The 20,898-nt window shown below is 38.1% G+C and overlaps 3 protein-coding genes across 7 annotated transcripts in view; all 3 read right to left on the bottom strand.

The window, feature by feature from the left end:
- Window positions 1-20,898, bottom strand: part of LOC124462527 (histone H2B-like) — a 65,749-nt gene that overhangs the window by 33,861 nt on the left and 10,990 nt on the right. The window lies entirely within an intron of this gene.
- Window positions 434-1,223, bottom strand: LOC124462530 (histone H4). Its single transcript, XM_047014138.1, has one exon. The coding sequence runs from the start codon at window positions 1,200-1,202 to the stop codon at window positions 891-893; it is 312 nt and encodes a 103-aa protein (XP_046870094.1). The 5' UTR covers window positions 1,203-1,223; the 3' UTR covers window positions 434-890.
- On the bottom strand, window positions 4,831-20,295 carry LOC124462522. Of its 5 annotated transcripts, none has more exons than XM_047014126.1 (6): window positions 20,161-20,293; window positions 18,483-18,663; window positions 17,825-18,139; window positions 17,549-17,638; window positions 16,985-17,184; window positions 4,834-5,215 (listed from the first exon to the last, which is right to left on the bottom strand). In XM_047014126.1, exons 2-5 carry the CDS (start codon window positions 18,544-18,546, stop codon window positions 17,030-17,032), a joined length of 624 nt encoding a protein of 207 aa, XP_046870082.1. In that variant the 5' UTR covers window positions 18,547-18,663; window positions 20,161-20,293; the 3' UTR covers window positions 4,834-5,215; window positions 16,985-17,029. The 5 variants fall into 5 exon arrangements, with proteins under 5 accessions (XP_046870083.1, XP_046870082.1, XP_046870084.1 ...); XM_047014128.1 differs by lacking the exon at window positions 4,834-5,215 and adding an exon at window positions 18,964-19,905 and having other exon boundaries at window positions 16,453-17,184; window positions 20,161-20,292; XM_047014127.1 differs by lacking the exons at window positions 16,985-17,184; window positions 17,549-17,638 and adding an exon at window positions 5,780-5,869 and having other exon boundaries at window positions 4,831-5,415; window positions 20,161-20,295.

The following is a 20,898-nucleotide window of genomic DNA, read 5'->3' as shown; positions in this document are numbered from 1 at the left end:
GCCCCCTTCTCTTTCAGTAATCATAAACTGACAGTTATGATAAATGAAAGGAAATATTAAAAACCTTTTTACACTGAAAAATCCTAATTTTCATCAATCATTAATGTCACAGCGGAATGTTTGCTGTATGGCTGGCGGGGAGATGGGGCAACTCAAAGGTAGGAAGTTGCGCCGAAATCCCTGAGCAGTTTACCGCGTAGTTTAACCAGAAACACGTGGTTAATAACGTCAGAACCTTCGTTTGGTTGCAGTTCCGCGCAAACCCCGCATGCATCCAGCTCTTAGTCAATAGGTGGTGTTCGACTTCATGCATCGCCGGCGTCGCCAGCAGCCGGCTGTTGGCGCTGCGCGAAGTCGAACACCTATTGTTATCTACGAGAATTCTAATAAAGCATTAATTGAGCAGATGCTGGTATTTAAAGTGACGCACAGGGGGATTTGAACCAGGTACATCCCAGTCAAACGCTCTCCCCGTCCGGCTAATAGAACCCATTTATTGATGCTATAGCCCAAACAGCCTACACACAGTTGAATCCTGAATAAGTAACCTTTACAATACCATTGTCCGCTTCAGATACACCCTGACCACCGAAATACAAATTGAACGTATTATTGGTGCTTGACTAGACTAAAATGGGTATGTAGCCTACAGACTGATATTACATTCAAGTTTAAATGCGCCAAACACTGAGGACTAAACTCAGCTACTCAAACAAGAGTTATAAATTGTGCATTCTTCACCGATAATACATTATAAAACATTTTACAGGCTGAAATCTATCAATTTTTAACACCCACAATTATGGAAACAGAGTCTCTGATTTGAAACATCTGGGTGGCTCTTAAAAGAGCCTTTGTGTTATATTTCGATTGATATTCTTGAAGATGTCTTAACCGCCGAATCCGTACAGAGTACGTCCCTGGCGCTTCAGGGCGTAAACCACGTCCATGGCAGTCACGGTCTTCCTTTTGGCGTGCTCGGTGTAGGTCACGGCATCACGGATGACGTTCTCCAGGAACACCTTCAGCACTCCACGTGTTTCTTCATAAATCAAACCTGAAATACGCTTCACGCCACCGCGGCGAGCAAGACGGCGGATGGCGGGCTTAGTGATGCCCTGGATGTTGTCACGCAGTACCTTGCGATGCCGCTTAGCGCCTCCTTTTCCGAGCCCCTTGCCTCCTTTGCCTCTTCCTGACATCTTGTTCTAGCCTGACGACAATATCGATGAGAATGGTTCTAAACTTGCCAAGAGCCAGGATTTTTATGTTCCGTAAGCGGACGTGAAGGAGGCCAGTTCCTTACTTGGAGGGCGTTGCAATGGGAGGGAACTTGAGTCAGAGAGGGAAAATATGTATATTTTACGTTTCATTCATTCAGCACATTTAAGTAGACATATTTGTACATATAATACATACTTGTTAAAAAACGATTTGAAAAATTATAATAATACATTCGTAAATGTTTTCAAGGAATGTCTTGGAATTGCGTATTTTCTGTGACTTTGTTTAATTGGTCTGTTGACTCACCCACCAGTGTTGGTGTTGGATGAGTCATACAACTCTAGTCATACATTTACATTTAGTCATTTAGCAGACGCTCTTATCCAGAGCGACTTACAGTAAGTACAGGGACATTCCCCCCGAGGTCCAAAATATTCCCTTTAAAATATATATTTTTTTAAACAATGAAAATCATTCGCCTGGCTCTGCCCTCCTACGTACTTCCGCTCAATTTGGATTTTGCGTCGGTACTAGGGGTCTGGGAGTTTTGCTTTAAAGTCGTTTTTCAGAAACACATTTTTTTTGGTCCAATCAACGAACATAGGGAGTGGCTGAGAACGATGACGCTAAAGTCGTGCACTAGTTTGAGTTGTAGTTCATTAATGGCGGCTGAAAGATGCGACTGAAGCTATTCTGCGGTTGTGGCAACGCTGCCGAATATTCATAAGTTAAAGCCGGTACAAGAACATTCCTTACTGAGTTTTGTTGGTGGCTATGATGTTGTGGCCCTCCTGCCCACGGGGTTCGGGAAAAGTTAGATTTTCCAGTTATGGCAGCTACCTCTGATACAGTAGTGGTGAAGGAGTTGGCTAAGGCGAACGCTAGCGATTGGTTAAGGCAGATCAGAGTGGCTCTGGGCAGATCCAATAGTTTTAAACTTCAACAGAGTACCCGCCTTCAAGGAAGTTAACGCTTGTCAATGGAGCGATCCCAGACGCTCTGTACAAATGAAATGTACGAGGGTCTGGTTAGGACCAGGCTAGAAAATCATGCCCACTCAATTACAATTTTCATATAAATAATTTGAATTCGGAATCTTTGGATGAACCAATTGGAATGTCAGCACTTGTCTCTTTCTCATTTTCCACTGAACAGATGAATTTAGTCTTGCCAGTCATCTTTCTCTTGATGATCACACTAATCACTCTCCCGTCCTCCCTCTGCTCCAGCTCTTCTCTCTCTGCTTCAGGCACCTCCACCAACCAGACGTCTTCTCTCTGCTTCAGGCACCTCCACCAACCAGATGTCTTCTCTCTGCTTCAGACACCTCCACCAACCAGACGTCTTCTCTCTGCTTCAGGCACCTCCACCAACCAGATGTCTTCTCTCTGCTTCAGACACCTCCACCAACCAGACGTCTTCTCTCTGCTTCAGGCACCTCCACCAACCAGATGTCTTCTCTCTGCTTCAGGCACCTCCACCAACCAGATGTCTTCTCTCTGCTTCAGGCACCTCCACCAACTAGACGTCTTCTCTCTCTGCTTCAGACACCTCCACCAACCGGCGGTCTTCTCTCTGCTTCAGGCACCTCCACCAACCGGACGCTTGATAGGCCGTCACTATTGGTTCTTTTACATTGTTGTGAAACTCCTTTGACCGTAAAAGTGTAATAGCCTACTGCTCAGTGCCTGTGCAGCTGTCAGTCTTTTAGTCCATAGTATCATTTACATTTAGTCATTTAGTAGACGCCCTTATCCAGAGCGACTTACAGTAAGTACAGGGACATTTCCCCGAGGCAAGTAGGGTGAAGTGCCTTGCCCAAGGACACAACGTCATTTGGCTTGGCCGGGAATCGAACTGGCGACCTTCAGATTACTGGCCCGATTCCCTAACCGCTCAGCCACCTGACTCCACTGTATCAAGCTTGGTGGTTTGGAAAATATCTGGAATTGAATTAACAGATGTAGCCTAATACTATGTGGCTAACGAGTCAATTCACTTGAACAAAGAAATGTAAATTATGAAACTGCATCTAGGACCTTAGCTAGCTAGTAGATGCTGGTTCAGTTAAAATTGGGAGATTTGTATGTGATTTTAGGTGAGTGGTGGATGCCCAGTTATAACCTATGCATGTTGACCAGAATACAGCTCTTTATTTATGTCCTAAGTGTATTTCCTGTTATCTGTTGCCATTGTCATGTTACTGTCACTGGTGGGCCATTGTAATGTGTGTTCTTGTTCCTGACATAGAACACAGACCTCTCAACAATTCCTCTTTGTGAGCCACTAGAGGGTGCTGTTGACGTTAAATAAGATCTTTCTAAACTAAGTATCCAACCAGCACATTTGTCAGTCTGTTCCCCGTTTAGTCAACACAAGATATCTCTTTGTGGAAAATAACAAAGATTGTTGTTCAACATACTTATTCTTACTTTGAGATAATATTAATACATTGTCTAGTGTCTGCTTAGGGTGTTTTTCCCATTGACATATATGTCTATGGTTTTTCCCATGAATTCACCACAGACAACACCTGCAGCCAACAGTTAGATTTCTGATAGAACAAGTAATTTTATTAAAGTTATGTAACAAGGCAATAAGGTTTTGACTAGATTTGTTGTTTGTGTAATTTAGATAATCTCAAATCATACAGTCTGTTATAATATCACTTAACAAACAACTAACTATATTTTTTACTATGTCATTGTAAACTTTATTTCCCTAATTTTTATGTTGCTAAGATTTCATGGAAGAATTCCTAAAACTTGTTTTCCTGCTAATTATTTTTGTTTTTCCCCCCCTGTGTTATTAGACTTTGAGACAGACTTTGTGTTGTATTAACATGTGTAAGTGGACTCCACCTCCCCTGATGCAGTGTTAATAATGACCCATCTGTCTGTGAAGGGAAACTCGCCTTGGAAAGATCATGTTTCCTGTGACTGGGAATGCATGTTCATCTTGTTCACATATGCTTTGTCGTATCATAGGGAGTCAGATGGCTGAGCTGTGATGGAGTCGGGCTAGTAATCAGAAGGTTACCGGATCGATTCCCCGCCATGCCAAATGACGTTGTGTCCTTGGGCAAGGCACTTCAACCTACTTGCCTCGGGGGGAATATCCCTGTACTTACTGTAAGTCGCTCTGGATAAGAGCGTCTGCTAAATGTAAAATGTAAATATCTTTACACTTCTTGGCTACTGAATCTTCAATGCAGAACCATTTTAAAGAAATACCTTTATATTTTTTGTGGTAATGTTTTGGGATTTGTAAACACACCTTTACGGTTGTGACTGTTGAGAAAATAAATTCACGTAAGAAATTAAGGGAAGATCATAGTGTATGTGAACAATGTTATCTTTCCAAGTGCATGCATCTGTGGCTTATACAGTATCTCTGAGGCTTGATTGCTTGAAATCGATGTGTGGTTATGCTGTAACTAGTTTTTTCACAGGAAACTCGACTAACTAACCACATTTCACAACTATAATAATTAATTCCACCTGGGTCAGAGTACAGATGAACATCTGTGTCAAAAGGTTACTTAAGAACACAGCAGACGCTGTTGAATGAATACAGAGCTTTATTGAAAATGCAAACATTTTCTTTGACAAAATGTACCATTTAGATATGATTTACTGAATTTCCATCTGTTCATTAATATGTTGACAGTCATTGATTCATTAATTCAATCAAAATAGTATTTGTTTTAGTATTAAAATAATAAACATAAATATACATGCATACAAAAAAATGGTACTGCATAAAATAGGCCATATTTTTTTTTTTTATAAACTGTAATTGAAAAAAAAAAATGCGAAAAGAAGACAGAAACTTAAACGTAAACAATCTAGACCGACACTACTGTTTCTTAATACCTCCATCAAGGCTCTAACACTTTTGACTCAACATGCACAATTATTCATGTCTACCCATTTCTCCACATCCCACATCCACTCTATGCTATGTGGCTTCAGGCAAGATATGGATCCATCTGCTTTAGAAGTAATGCAATATTACTGAGCAGTGGCTGTAGGTTTTAATGAGCTTTTCTCCAGGTGTGTGGTGGACTTCCCTTGTTGTCCCTGAGGAGCAGCAGGAGGGAGAGCCCACAGCAGTACACCAAGCTCTTCACTATCATCACAGTGTAAACCAGAGAGGCCAGGTTCACACTGCACATGGACTGCAACACTTCTGGAAGGGAAACAAACCAACAATACCATACATTGACACAGACAAATCATTATATTTCTCCTAAGGCAACGTAAGGGACGTACAGATTTATGTGATGGTGATCATAAATGTCATACCTTTTCAGTAAGATTTATTAGGAAACAAAAGCACATGAAATGTACTGGTAAAAAAAATATTCAATAAATCGTATTCTAACATTTTTTTTTTTTTTTTACTTGCCATGAAATAAAAGTCAATAGCAGTTACATCAATCCATCTGGGCATTATTATTACGTGAAAAATATATTAAAATACAGACATACAAAAATAAATATGTATCGACTATTGATAAACAGTTTACAACGGTATTGTAAATGTGTCTTACCTTCAGGGACGTGGACGGCAGGAGAGACGTGTGTATGATTCTGGGGTGGACAGGGTGGTGGAGAGGCAGCCGTGGTAAAAGAAGATTCCTCTGAGACAGATGTGCCAGAACATTATTATAATTATGTGACAAATAGCTGTGCATTTAGAAAGTAATTTGAATACAAAAACAAGACAGAAAGACAGGAATATAAATTAAATTACAACGGATGAATATCTTTAGGTGAGCCTATTTTGTCCTATTAACTATAGACACTTCCAAATAGGTACATAAATGAAACAAAGATAAACCTTTTTCGTGTATTTCAAAGTCTTCAACTTCAACATCACCCACTTCATGCTTTACAGTACAGCTGTAGTTTTTAGTTTTATCCTCTTGGTTCTTGATGATGATCACACTAGTCACTCTCCCGTCCTCCCTCTGCTCCAGCTCTTCTCTCTCTGCTTCAGGCACCTCCACCAACCGGCCGTCTTCTCTCTCCATCTTCCATGAAAACCTCACCAAGTCTGGGAACATGTCACTGGCCTGACACAGCAGGGTTGTCCTCTCATTTGTTTGGGTCTTGGGTGCTTGATAGGCTGTCACTTTTGGTTCTTTGACATGCTTGTCTGATGATATGATAAAAGTTAAGTAAATAAGTACGGTCCTATGTTCACTGGAATTCATTATTGAGTATCGAGAAATTAAAATGTACAGCAAATATTAAGTTCCTTGCAGATTACTTGAGTCTTTAACATGATATACATTTTTGAATAGAGCTAATCATTAAAAACAAATGGATATGTCCCTTGCTGTACTGTAAATTGTATTACTTAATATAATTACTACCACAGTTTGTACGTGAACAGTATCTGCATGCACAATCATTCAAAGTAACTTCATCAAAGGACATTCTGGGTAGCGTTCTGGGCTCTGGGAAACACTGTGATGACACTCATGACAAGTATTGTACTTAAAATGTCCATCCCTAAAATTACTTTATGAACAAAAGTATGGAGATAACAAAACAATTTATTTAGATATAATTTGAGAATATGGGAATTTAAGAATCACTAAAACAACAACTGAAGAACAGTATCAATTAAACATTTTACTTTGTTTTGTAACATGAAATTTATTACAAACATAAAGCCATAGAAAACATATTCAATATAGCAAATGATGAAGTCAAGTTTATAACTCAAATACTTGTATCTTACCAGTAATGTAAAGTCTAGTGCCAGGACCAAAGATGTAGACACAATGAAATGCCCCATACCTTTAAGTCTGTTGGATGGAGTAAGGGGTATAGGCGTTGTTTATTTAAATGTTCTAAATATCTGATGTATAAACTAGCACCATTTAATACAAAGGTATACTTCAAACTTACATATTTCTACATTCATACTTAAAACTCAAAACATTGTTACACCACATAAGAAATTATTGAGTCTGGGGTGTCCTTGCTAAATGTATTCCACCTACCGTAAGTTTTTCATTTCTGCATTTAATGAGAAATGATTTTCTATATATCCTCTCTACACAGTCATGGCTGTCACTTCACCTGAAAGTGTTCCACTTCTCTATCATTTTGAGTCTACCCTCCTCTATATTAGTGAGTGTGAGTCTGCCCTCCTGTCTAATAGTGAGTCTGCCCTCCTGTATAATAGTGAGCCTGCCCTCCTCTATAATAGTGAGCCTGCCCTCCTGTATAATAGTGAGTCTGCCCTCCTGTATAATAGTGAGTCTGGTAATGACCTTCCGAGCAGTGAACGGGACTGCACCCGACTACATCAAGTCTCTCCTCCAGCCTTGAACCCCCACCCGCCACCTACGGTCTTCTTCTGACAACCGTCTGGTTGTCCCACCACTCAAGAGCGCCCGGTCCCAAAAAAAGCTCTTCTCCTGTCTGGCCCCCCAATGATGGAATCACCTCCCCACCTCCATCAGGGACACTGACTGTCTTCCCAGCTTCAAGAAAAGGCTCAAGACCCACTTGTTCCGGGAGTACAACTGTACTTAGGAATGCTTGGCTGGACCTGATGTTAGTTTCCTCCAGGATCACAATGACTCTTATTGAGTGACTTGTTGCTCTTGTAGGTTAGTTATAACAAAGTTAAGTCTTGTACTCGCTGTGAAATATTTACTGCTGATTGTTCTTCTACAGGTACAGTTCTGCATTTTTCGTGGTTCACTTTTTGTGGTTCATGTTGTTTTAATTTATAAGTTATCTTGTATAACTGCATGCTCTTATGGGTCTTCCCTTTTGGCATTTGTTTAGTTTTTCACAATGTATGCTTCATGTTTTGGCTGCTTGCAATGTTTAGGACTACCTTGTTGTTATGATCAGTGACCTAAGATCTTTTGTAAAGTTTTCTTTTGGAAGTCGCTTTGGATAAAAGCGTCTGCTAAATGCATAACTGTAAATTTAATGTTATATGTTTTGATTATTTACCCAAACAAAGGACATGGACCAAATTAGTAAAGATTACTTTCATGTATCCGCTATTTAACTGTCTAACTGCGCTAAACAGTTAATTACATGAAACTCAGGCGTAGGTAAAAATCGTCTGCTTAATCAGAGCATCAACCCTAAAGTATGCGTGTTCACTAATCAGTCGTTTATCTCTCCAATAATATGGATTTAACCACCGACCTAGTATGTAAACCAACCACTCAGAGGCTCCGGTAAAGCGTGGAGATCCAGTTTAAGTGACTCAGAGGCCTTATGTTAAAACCTACTCCAAAAGTCTATGTTTATAATCAATATATAGCCATATCAACCAGACTAGATCAACGTTTTCACCGCCGTAGCGTGATAGATATGTTTCTGAGAGAAAAAGTAACTTAAAATGCACAATAATAGTTTATTATCTAAATAGTATACATACAATGTTTCTCCTGGTACCAACCAGCAGACAGGCTTCACTCACCAGTGCCTTCCTGGTACCAACCAGCAGACAGGCTTCACTCACCAGTGCCTTCCTGGTACCAACCAGCAGACAGGCTTCACTCACCAGTGCCTTCCTGGTCATGTGTCTTTTGAACAGTTAATTTAACCTCATGTCCCTCTCTCCCTCTCCTGGTCCATGACTTCTGGTCCTGGAACAACTGTTCTCCAGCCTCTATTATTGTTCAGAAAATGAATTAAACGATTTCACTTGTTTAAGATTCAAGATTAACTTTATTGTGTTAAATTTTGCTTTGACCTTCACCCATAATGCAGCTGTAAAATACATTTTTCAGACAAGTGAACAAAAACATACATGAATGTTCTTTCTTAAAAGCATTATTTACAAACAAATAGAAAACCAAACATCCATTTTAGAAGATGTGTACCAATCCCTTCAATACAGGCAGAGATCCCCCTGTGTCCATCCTGGCCTTGTTCATTCCTCATCCTCTGGTATTTACATTTTGTATTGAAAAAGGGACAACATATTTGTTTTATCTATGTAATCTACAACAGCTGCTGGTACTCAGCATGTAGAACATGGGATGGGTCAGTGGTGATCTCCTGGGCTTTCCTCAGGCCAGCCTGTTCTTATAATAATGCCTGTTCTTAATAGTAGTAGTTCAGACTACAAGGTGGAACCAAACTGTTGGTATTTTGATACATGATTCTGCTTTGTCCTCATTTAAACCAGAAATGTATTTTCAGTTGGAGCAGAAGTATGAAGCTAACTGTTTGGCTGATTTCTACTAACTCTGTCTCACTATGTCACTTCCTGTTGCACTGTTTTATCATCTATCCAGATGAAGCCCAGACAGTTTTTGAACTGAGCATCAGAGACAGTTGTCACTGTGGTGCACACCACTCTTCCAGCAGGCACAGTAGTAGGTGGCAGAATGGGACAGTTTAACTGACTTTATCTCCAAATCATAGTTGTTGTCCCTTCTCAAGGCTGAGAAGTCATCTTTTTGAGGATGACTATATCTGGAATCTATGTTGCCATTATTCCTGTTTATGTCCAAAATCAGAACAAAAGGCTCCCCAACTCTTTTCTGGTACCAGAAGACATAAGCATGAGTACACTGCCCAGTGCCTCTGCAGCTGAAGGAGACACTCTCGCCCTGTCTCCTGGTCCATGATGTCTGGTCCTGGACCAGTTGGTCTCCAGCTGCTGCTGTTTTACAGGGAATAAATCTAACGTTATCTTGTGATCACAGCTGTCTATGTCACATTTACAGTACATGTGGAAAACTCACCTAAAAACAGGACAGATGTAAAAGCACTGAAAACAAGGAACATTTCTACACCATTAAACTGTCAACTGTTGGAAATATAATTGTTGAAGTCTTTGTTCAGTGTGGGCAGAGAGATGAAGATGTAATAGGAGGTGTGGTTTCAGATAGTTCATCTAACCTCATGTCACATGTCCACCATGCTTTAATCCTCTATTGGTTGAGATCATTGCCTAGCATGACCTTTAACTTGTGTAAAAGACGTTAACTGTACACATGGACTCCCAAGCTAATCTGTAGCTAAATGGAACGTTGGTTAGAGTGACTGTCTAATGCATATGATGAATCACCTGTCAATCTAACTGTGGTTGAACAGTCTCACTGTATTTCCAGTTAACAACATCAGAGCCTTCTTTAGAAAACCATGAACATGTTCACCACATTCCTACTGTGCAGCTGTGTACCAGCAAACTCATAGCAATGTGCCTGTGAAAGGACAATTATAAAACAGTCAAGCTTTATGATTATATAGTATCAAATCCATAACATATCTTAGTAATAATAATACAATTACAAATTGTATTATTGCCCTGCCCTACTCTGCCCACACTGAACAATACAATTACAAATAATTGGGTTCATTGAAAATGTTTTAAAAAATATACACACTGGCTGCAGACACATTGACACTATGCAGATATAGCAGCCGTACATTCATACAGTAAACAGCCTTTCAATCTTCATCCCGAAGAAGCTTTATTGAGTTGAGGATAGTCAGGAATGCTGAATTTATGATAACAAGTAAATCACTAGCTTTATGCAGAGCCATATTAAGATAATGTATTTGGTGTTTATTTGTCCTCAAGAAGGTGGTCTTGCACACACTTACACTCCCCTATGTATGTATTAGAAATCCATATGATGTTTCTGCTGCACACTAAAGACACACGAAAACATGATTAAAAGAAGAACAACATCTTGGTATTAAACTTATTAAATTAAATTGTCCAAACACTTCTGCTTTGTTAAAATAGAAAGGTGAAACACAAATTATTGTTATTATAAGTTTGTAAAACACACACATTTTGAAACAGACACAAATAAAAGGTCAAATTCTTAACTTCTGCTCCATGATCATGTTTTCAGGTAGTTTGTATTTATTTTATTTCATCTTGTGACATTACTTGAAAGGGCGGCAGCTACATTGCCTATCAAAATGCAATTTATACTATTTATAATTGTATTTATAAAAAAGTGTAATATGTTTAAATATAAAAAGCTATGAAACGTTATTAAGCAATAAGCCCCAAGAGGCCGTGGTTTACGCTGATTTTAGAACAGGTAAGGGGAGTTGTTAGAAAACCCCCTTACCTTTTCTAAAATCAGCGTAAACCACGGACTCGCAGGGCTTATTGCTTTTCTAAAACTGTTACTACAAATTTTTGATATGGTTTCATCAATAAAAACTATTAGAAACAAAATAGTTTAATAATAAACCGTAATTCTTCCGCTACTACAAAGTATAGTTCCTACATAAATCGTTGCCACGCAACAGCCAGATGGACATCTTTGCAGTCTTTTTCAATTTGAAAAATTTGATGCGCAATAATATGGAATGTTAAAGATTGTTATGAGGACAACCTGTGAGGTTATGCCGGATTTTACAACGGCATGGAACACGTAGCCAATCACAATCAAGGATGGGAACAACCAGTTTTAGAAAGCTAATTATAAACTTCTGGGACAGATACATACAATGTTATGATACTAAAAGTAAGTGTGTGGGGAAAAACACTGATATGTACTAGGAATGTTAATTCAATTAAAATGATTGCTATGCCTCACCATGTTTCAGTCCACAACATCTCAGAATTTACTTCCACAAAAATATTATTAGAATTATTTGTAACAATGATCTTCCTGTAATCTACTTGTTATATTTTCAAAAATTACGAGTATTAAGTAGACTATGTGTACAGTGAAGATATGTTTGGAAAGGATAGCATGAGCAAGACAACTACAATTTAAACATAAAAAAACGACAAATAAAACTTCAACCTTAAAACAATGACTGGACAGGCAGGGACATATTTTTGATGGAGAATACAATTTTACAAACATTGTCTTCAAAGGTCACCAGAACTGTAATCACCAGAACTGCATGTGTTATCTGTGTTTCGTCCACAAGATGGTAATATTGCACAGTGTTGTTTACATTTACATTTACATTAATTCATTTAGCAGACGCTTTTATCCAAATGACTTCCAAGAAAGAGCTTCACAAAAGTGCATAGGTCAATGATCATAAACGAGATAGCCCCAAAACATTGTGGGTAGCCAAAATATGAAGATACATTGTGAAAAGCAAATAAGTGCCAATAGGAAGAAACACAAGAGCATTCAGTTACGTAAACAGATTACAAATTAAACAACATGAACCTCAAAAGTGCAAAAGTGTACGTGTAGGAAAGCAAGCATCAATAATATAATTTACAGTGAGTTGTTAGTGGTTTATTCACTACACTGAAGAGCAGCTACTATTAAATTACATGTTGCAATGATTTTATGGTAAGAACATGCAGTTAAATTGCCCTGTTAAGGTGTAATAATTATCCTTGATGCAGTGTCCTCGTGCATTAAGCCATTGAAGTCAACATTATACTCCATATGAATCAGTTTTGGAGAGATATTATTTGCAAGTTTAGATATAAACTGATAACACATTTAAGTTAAATAAATGACTTATTATTCATAACTATATCACAATAAAGTCCTGTTTAAGCTTCCTTGTGAATGCAAAGATGTCACTTTTTTGTTGTAGCTTCCACAACACTATTGTCCTAAAGTTATGGATTAATGAAAAATGTATTAACAGTCATGTTTCTCAATGTGTATTCATAAGGATGGATGATTTAGAATACACTTTGTGATGTGAATGATGGGTAGTTTTCAAAAGGTGTCACAGTTTGATTTGAAAAAACTAGCACCATCATCATCATCATCATAGCCTAATCATCATCCTTTGAAACTCATCTGTACGATAAATGATCTTTTGATCAAACTGTGGTTAAACGGCCTCACTGTGTTTCCTGTAAGTAGCTTGTCAGCGTTTATTAGAAACCATAAACACTTTCACCACATCTTCCGTCTTTATGGTTTCAAACAACAGTGTGAGCTGCACCTGTGTTTCATCTGACTAATGTGTGCCAGAGAGAAACACATACAATTAGATCATGCAATTATGATGATATTAAAGATTGGAAATTATTTTGCTTGTTTTATATTTAGATTGAATTTTGTAATTCCGAAGCCTTTACAAGACTGCGAAAACTGTCAGGTCTCATAGATAATAAATCTGATAGGCTACAATGCATTCTTGTTCTACTCGATACCCCTTGGTGTCTACTGAGGCCTGATGTATATTTTACTGTGAGCCATGAACATGGAATATATTTGCTTCGACGGAAACAGGCCTATATTTGTCAAATGTATCTTAACTATTTATCTGATGGCCGTTGAATTGTTACGTAATAATTTAAGCTTAAAATTTAAATTGTATTTTGAAATTCTATGAAAAGATTTAATGACTTTTTGAAATTCTTTACTTTCAATGATGGCTATATTTCAACAACAGACGACAAACAGCTTTTATGCTAAAGTGAAATTTCCAAGCATACCAATGTTTAATGGACACGTCATTTTCAAGACATGATGTGATCCACTCCATGTGTATTATTTTAATTTAACAACTTTAGTTCAAGAATGTCTAACATTAAAATATCAAAAATAATAGAAACAGATCCTCATCCTTAATTTTTGACTAAACTGCTTTTTTTAGAGCAGCATCCAGACAATACTTCATAATACGGTATTTTTTTTTATAATTGAGATTATAAATGTACTGTGTATATAATCTGCAACAATTTGTGGTGTAGAGAGCACAGCCTGTCATTTCACTGCAATAGCTTATTGGACGTGGCTTCCTGGAAACATGGTGAGGCAGTTCAACCACAGTTTGACTGACAGATCATTTGTATGCATTTTCATGTTGCATTTTCAATCTCACTCACTAATCTTTGTTTAAACACAAGCACGTTTATCGATGTACATATAACATGCTTTAGCTTAGTATAGTGTTTGACACAAAAATGGTGCCTATAATGACAATAACAAATCTGTTGATCAAGATGCAGTTAAACTGCTTCAGAATGTTTCAGTGGGAAACTTCTTACCCTTAATTAGAAGACCCTAAACTCGTCCACCACATCTTCATACCGTGCACCTGCATCCCATCAAATCAATATGCCATGGTAAAGGAAACGATGAAAAGTTTAAGTTTTTGGATCATGACACCTTCATATAAAGGGATTATGATTTTTTCGTTGAATTAATTACAAAATAATTTGATAATATGTTTGGTCATAATAATGCCTTCCTAATCCGAGTACCTGTCTGTAGAAATATATACTGTATATAGAATATGTAGTAGCATCACTTAATAATATTGGATTGCTGTTAAGATGTACAATAAAATATCTAAATAGGCTTATTTAAAATGTATGCATTATATGACATCAAACAAGAGTTGACTTTCAAAGACACCTTTTCGAAAAATCACGTAGACTGTTTTGAACATCTAGTGGCATTACCCAAGAATGTCACAAGCCTTTGTTTAACATGTTGTCGTGTTGTAAAATTTTCTGTATCGTAAAATATTATCTTTTGATATTCCTTCATTTGTAAACAGCTGTTTGAAGATAATTAAGTTAGGTAACACCTTTTGCTCAGGGATGTTAATTAAAAAGAGCTGAATTAACTGTATACTTCTGAACTATTATAAAGTATTTGAGCATGTTCAGGAAATACAAAGAAAACGTATAAGTACTCAAGCAGTCTTACATTTCATGATGAATTTAAATATTCCCTTGGGTATTTATTGTACAAAAACATTATAATAAATACATGAATAAAATAAGAAAGTGGCATGGATAGGGAATTCTTAGTCTGCAATGTCTCTTCACCATTCTGCTGAGCGGGATCTAACAGCCAGCAGATAGATACTTCATTGTCTGTACTGTCTCTTTACTATTGCTGCTGAGCGGGCTTTACAAGCCAGTAACATCTCCACTAGCTGTTTACCTCTGCTGCATAACTAGCTTTACAAGTCAGTAGCATCTCCACTAGCTCTTTACCTCTGCTGCAGAAATAAATGTACAACTTGATGTTAAATGTTTCTTGTTTTCTATAATTATGTTTGTACTATGGTGTTTCAGGTAATGTAAGCCTCCTTTCCTGCCGGACCATTCAAATATGGGTCGAAAAAGACCCATAGATCCCGCCTTAATAACTTTGCCATCCAATCACCGATTTTATTTCTGAAAACTGCCAGATACTCATGACAACTTAAACTCAAAGCACATATCATTGGTTAAGGGGTTAGTGGGAGGGGGAAATAAATCTATCGTCTGCAACGGCAGCCATTGTTTTCTGAGGCGGAGCCAGAGCGGAGACCATGGGAGATTGCCTACAGTGTTAGATTTACAGCTTCGAATTGAAATCGGAGACGATATTATGAGTTAAGACAAGTTCCTTAATATGTGTTGTCAATATTGTCAATTAAAAGTCTCAACTTTTTACTTACGAAGAATTTGTTTGTGGGAGTGACGCGAGTGTTTTCAGGAAAGAATGACGTGTCCGGCTTGGCCGTTTGTGACAGGCAGCAATGACGGTAGTAGCACTGTTTAGCTTCGATTTGAGCAGATTTCTAAAAAACTTCGAAAAACAACATTAACTAGGTAGATTATGTATATTGTAAGATAAATGTACATGCCTTGTTTGGCCAATTCGGTCGATTGTGGAAGAAACTCGAACGTTTTTTACTTATCGAGAGGAGTATCCAGCCATAGCGCTAGCTGCTTTTGGGACAGGATAATTCCGGTTTCCCCCATGTCTCCACTAGTCACAAGAATGGTCATAACTTTTAATCAAAATATGGTATTTCTAATCTGTCTTCTGTTCTACATTGCCCACAGACTTGTGGATATTCCACCTACTCAAAGTATTTCTCTATCTTGTAATTAAAGTGGTGACAAATTCAGTTGTCTGATGAGGTATGGTGGATGGAGAAGTTTTTGTTAAAAATGGCTACCTGAAACCACTTTGATAAAATATGATTTGCCTTAAGTAATCATATATTTATTGACATGATAAAAATCCCCTAGTTATCCTCTTCAAGGTGGTATAAACAGTTAAGGTGTATGATTTTATATGAAAATCCATAAAATATTAATATGAATATAATATTTCAACAGTATATGGAATGTTCGGAATTTTGTATTAGGCAGTAAAGGGTTAAGGCAGGTAAGTATATAGGCCTCTCGTTATTCCAATATTTTCCAGTATCGTATTTTTAAATGCTAAGTGAGTTTTGCATTGGATATACTCTTAATGTACATATATTCACTGACTACCCATTTTGAAATGTTGTATTTATTTTTTTGTTGTATTTATTACACATGTCTAGAGAAAAAAAAACATAAAATATTTTTGACAGACAGGATTAGGAAGTCTCTTTGAAGTCACTTTGGATAAAAGCGTCTAATAAATGATTACATGTAGATTAGGGCTCTAAATGTATTGTCACGTTAATGACAGTAGGGATCAGTGATCATGTCTCCAGGTGTGGGGTGGACTGATCATGTCTCCAGGTGTGAGGTGGACTGATCATGTGTCCAGGTGTGAGGTGGACTGATCATGTGTCCAGGTGTGTGGTGGACTGATCATGTGTCCAGGTGTGTGGTGGACAGATCATGATATAGAACCTTAAAGATTTGCAGAATTTTCATCTGTTAATGAATATGTTTATAGTCATTAATTCATTAATTCAATTCAAATAGTATTTGTTTTGGTATTAAAATATAAATGACAAATATACATGCATAAAAATGCAAAATTGCACTACATAAAATAGCCCATAAACATTTCTTTTATAAATTGTATTTGTAACAAAATAAACTAGATATCTCGAGATCCTGCCGTAATCTGCATTAGTTGGAATGCAATATTACTGAGCAGTGGTTGTAGGTTTTAATGAGCTTTTCTCCAGGTGTGTGGTGGACTTCCCTTGTTGTCCCTGAGGAGCAGCAGGAGGGAGAGCCCACAGCAGTACACCAAGCTCTTCACTATCATCACAGTGTAAACCAGAGAGGCCAGGTTCACACTGCACATGGACTGCAACACTTCTGGAAGGGAAACAAACCAACAATACCATACACTGACACAGACAAATCATTATATTCCTCCTAAAGCAACATAAGGGACGTAGAGATTTATGTGATTGTGATCATGAATTTCATGTCCTTTTAGTGAGATTTATTAAGAAACAAAAGCACATGAAATGTACTGGTAAAAAAATATTCAATAAATAGTATTCTAACGTATTTTGTTTAGATAGGCATGAAATAAAAGCCAATATAAGTAACATCCATCCATCTGGGCATAATTATTACTTGGAAAAAAAATTGCTATTAAAATACAGACATACAAAAATAAATATGCATTGACTATTAATAAACAGTTTACAAAGGTATTGTAAATGTGTCTTACCTTCAGGGACGTGGACGGCAGGAGAGACGTGTGTATGATTCTGAGGTGGACAGGGTGGTGGAGAGGCAGCCGTGGTAAACAAAGATTCCTCTGAGACAGATGTGACAGAAAATTATTATAATCATGTGACAAATAGCTATGCAGATATAAAAGTAATTTGAGAACAAAGAAATATACATTTGTTTGGAACGGATTAATATTTTTAGGTGAACCAATTTTGTGTCCTATTAACTTTAGAGACTTCAAAATAGGTACATAAATAGAATGAAGAGAAACCTTGTTTGTGTCTTTTTGGAATGTCTTCAACATTGGCCACTTCATGATTTACAGTACAGCTGTACTTTTTTGTGTTAGCCTCTTGGTTCTTGATGATGATCACACTAGTCACTCTCCCGTCCTCCCTCTGCTCCAGCTCTTCTCTCTCTGCTTCAGGCACCTCCACAAACCGGCCGTCTTCTCTTTCCATCTTCCATGAAAACCTCACCAAGTCTGGGAACATGTCACTGGCCCGACACAGCAGGGTGGTCCTTCCATTGTGTTGATGTGTAAATGCTGGGTAGACGGTCACTTTCGGTGTTTTGACTTTATCATCTAATAAATAAATACAATTGTGGGGTAAACATTTTCATTAGGAATTGATGACATTTAAATTAAAGAACAATGTGATGTTATGCTACAATAGGTACATTCTCAAAACGTCTGGACAATTTATTATGACAAACAGCTCAATCTTGACCTTTTAGTTATTGTAGTTAAAATAGTTATCTAGATGCCTGTCACTAAAGTTATGATAATGTCATACTGAACAAATAAATGTAATTGTTATTTAATAATTCATGCAACAACCATAATATACTCAAGGGTATGTGTCATGGTTAAAACTATTGTAGTTGAGAGACAGAAAACCTGCATTAAAACTGAAATGAGATCTTACCTGTCACAATGAGTCTTGTACCTGAGCCAAATACCATCACCTCCTTCTCCACAGTGACATACATGATGTCAAAAAGTCTGCAAGGCAAGCTTGGTGGTACCTGATGAAGTGGCCAAACAGGGTCCAAGGATGAAGGGGTGGATGAAGAAAGAGGGTTGGGTGGGGACCAATCAAGCTGTGCCTGGAATGACCACAAGCAACAGAAAAGTTACAAATGAAGCTTATTCACAGTCAGGAGGAGGTAGAACTATTCTCTGTGAAGATGGTACAGATCCTGTACAAACAATCAAGCCTGTACAAGGAGCCGGTATGAAACACAATCCTACATCTATTTTGGTTCACACAGTTCCTCTTCAGCCCTGATGTTATGGCCCATTATAGGAATACGACATGAACCACCCTGCTACTGTATGTGTGAAATATTCAGGTAACTTTTTGAGAATGTTCCACTCCTGTGCAGTTTGTAGGTTTTAGCACCCACCTAACTGGCCAGGTCCATCCTTTCCAGACAGACAGAGGATGCACTGAACAGTCTGATAGCACATGGTGTGGTAAGAAAGACCTCTGCAATCATTTAAATACCATCATTTCTCCCCAGTAACAAAGTGGCGGAATGTGTGACGTGTCCTCTTGTTAATACTGCTTCCGTCCTCATATTCCCCTTCCAGGGATTGACCTAGGGTCCTCTCATTCACACACACAACAACAACCTTTCAGAAATACTGCTTTAGACAGTTACGGTACCAACAAGCTAGACATTTGTGACACAAACATTGAATTGTATTTCCACAGAATTCCATTTCAATTGGTTGGTTTTCACCAAACCGTGCAACATGCAAAATGTCAATGAATTTAGCTATTGTTGCAAATCTGAATAAATACAAAGTATTCTGCCTTCACACTTGCAAGTCCCCTTTCCACCATGGTTACAGTTCCTGTAAAGCTAACCATAGGACTTCCCCCACTGATAATCAAATCATTCTGCTGCTTGAACGGTTCATCCCTACTGCATTTCCAAAACAGTTGGCAGCAGTAGCAAAGTGCCTGTAAAGTTTTTGAGTTATTGTCACAGGATGTGCAATGTGGTCTGCACTGTGATAATCCGAGTAGGCACAGTAGTAGGTAGCAGAGTCGGTTATCTCTAAATTAACAATCTTTAGAGGGTAGTTATTTCCTGTTTTTTCTACTGAGACCTGGTCAAATCCAAGCTCAGTGTACCAATTTGTATTCTTTTTTTGCATTTCCGGTGTTCTCAGATCTTTGGTTGCAATAATCGCGACCCTTTTTAAACGTTCTCCGTCTCTCTGACTGTACCACTGCACGTAGCTCGAAGGAACGTTTTGAGATTCACAATCAATGAGAACCATTTTGTTGGGAGTTTTTATCAGGACGGCCTTCTGCTTCAGCTCTGAAGCTTCTGATGCTACAGGGTTGCACAAAAGAAGCAGTAAGATATTGTAAAAACCATTGAAACTGTCTAGAAGTCATGCAACAACATTTTAGCAGTGACAGCTAATACTATATTCATCTCACCAGTGCACCATATAGTCCAATAGCACCAACGTGAAATCTAATTATAAAAACACATAATACCGTACAGGTGTGCTTCCTCAACATAAATTCTCCATTAACAAAGCTTACTTTATCTATATCTTCTATTATATGTTTGTTTACTTACCCAGATAAAGAAGACAGGTGAGACTTATGAGAACTGAGGACATGATTGTTCATAGACAGTCTGTTCACACTGACTACAACTCTGACTTGTGGTGCTCTAAGGTCTTTGAGGCCAAGAGGGAGTGACAAGGAGATGATGCTGGCTGGATGCATGAGGCCTTGTGACCTGCCTCTGAATCATCATGTTTCTACTGTGATTAAGTACAATAATTTACTGTTTGTGAAAAATAAAACGTCAGTATCATTTTAACATACCTAGTTTCAAGTTTCATGTTCACAGTAATCTCCAATTCTTAAGCAAATTGAACACAATCCAGAGAAGTATGTTCCTATATATTCCTATATATTCCTAAATGGATTAGACCCTATTTCTTGAATGATACTAAGTGGTTGTAAAAAATAAATTAAATAAATGTAAAAATGCACAAGGTAAGTGTATGAGTTTGTGTGTCTTCATGTTTTCATTTGAGTTTGCACATTGCTGGATTTGTAAGTCATTGCGCCCCCTTGTGGCTCAGATGGGGCAGAGTTGGTGTGAGAGGAAAACTGATCTGTGAATTGCTCCTCATTTGTAGCGTGTACGCGTATTTTTAAATGTATCTCTCCTTACAGCATGAACCCTTTTCTATCTTCCCTAGGAGTATGGTGCCTCCCTCAGAAGAGATCCCTCCACTCTGACTGAGGGGTGGAGAGGGGTGGACACATGGGCCACCACCCGGCCGAGGGCAGGGGTCCCTGG

Source organism: Hypomesus transpacificus, unplaced genomic scaffold, assembly GCF_021917145.1.
Source record: "Hypomesus transpacificus isolate Combined female unplaced genomic scaffold, fHypTra1 scaffold_223, whole genome shotgun sequence".
In the NCBI taxonomy this organism is placed as follows: domain Eukaryota; kingdom Metazoa; phylum Chordata; class Actinopteri; order Osmeriformes; family Osmeridae; genus Hypomesus; species Hypomesus transpacificus.
Note: the sequence above shows the minus strand (reverse complement) of the source record. Positions and strands in the feature narration are given on the sequence as shown.

Excerpts from the sequence above, each read along its gene's own strand:
- LOC124462530 (XM_047014138.1), bottom strand. The coding sequence starts at position 1,202 with ATGTCAGGAAGAGGCAAAGGAGGCAAGGGGCTCGGAAAAGGAGGCGCT.
- LOC124462522 (XM_047014127.1), bottom strand. The coding sequence starts at position 18,546 with ATGTATGTCACTGTGGAGAAGGAGGTGATGGTATTTGGCTCAGGTACA. Across the intron at positions 18,140-18,482 it reads TACAAGACTCATTGTGACAG|ATGATAAAGTCAAAACACCG; the intron begins GTAAGATCTCAT and ends TTTATTTATTAG. Across the intron at positions 5,870-17,824 it reads TCCAAAAAGACACAAACAAG|AGGAATCTTCTTTTACCACG; the intron begins GTTTCTCTTCAT and ends CATCTGTCTCAG.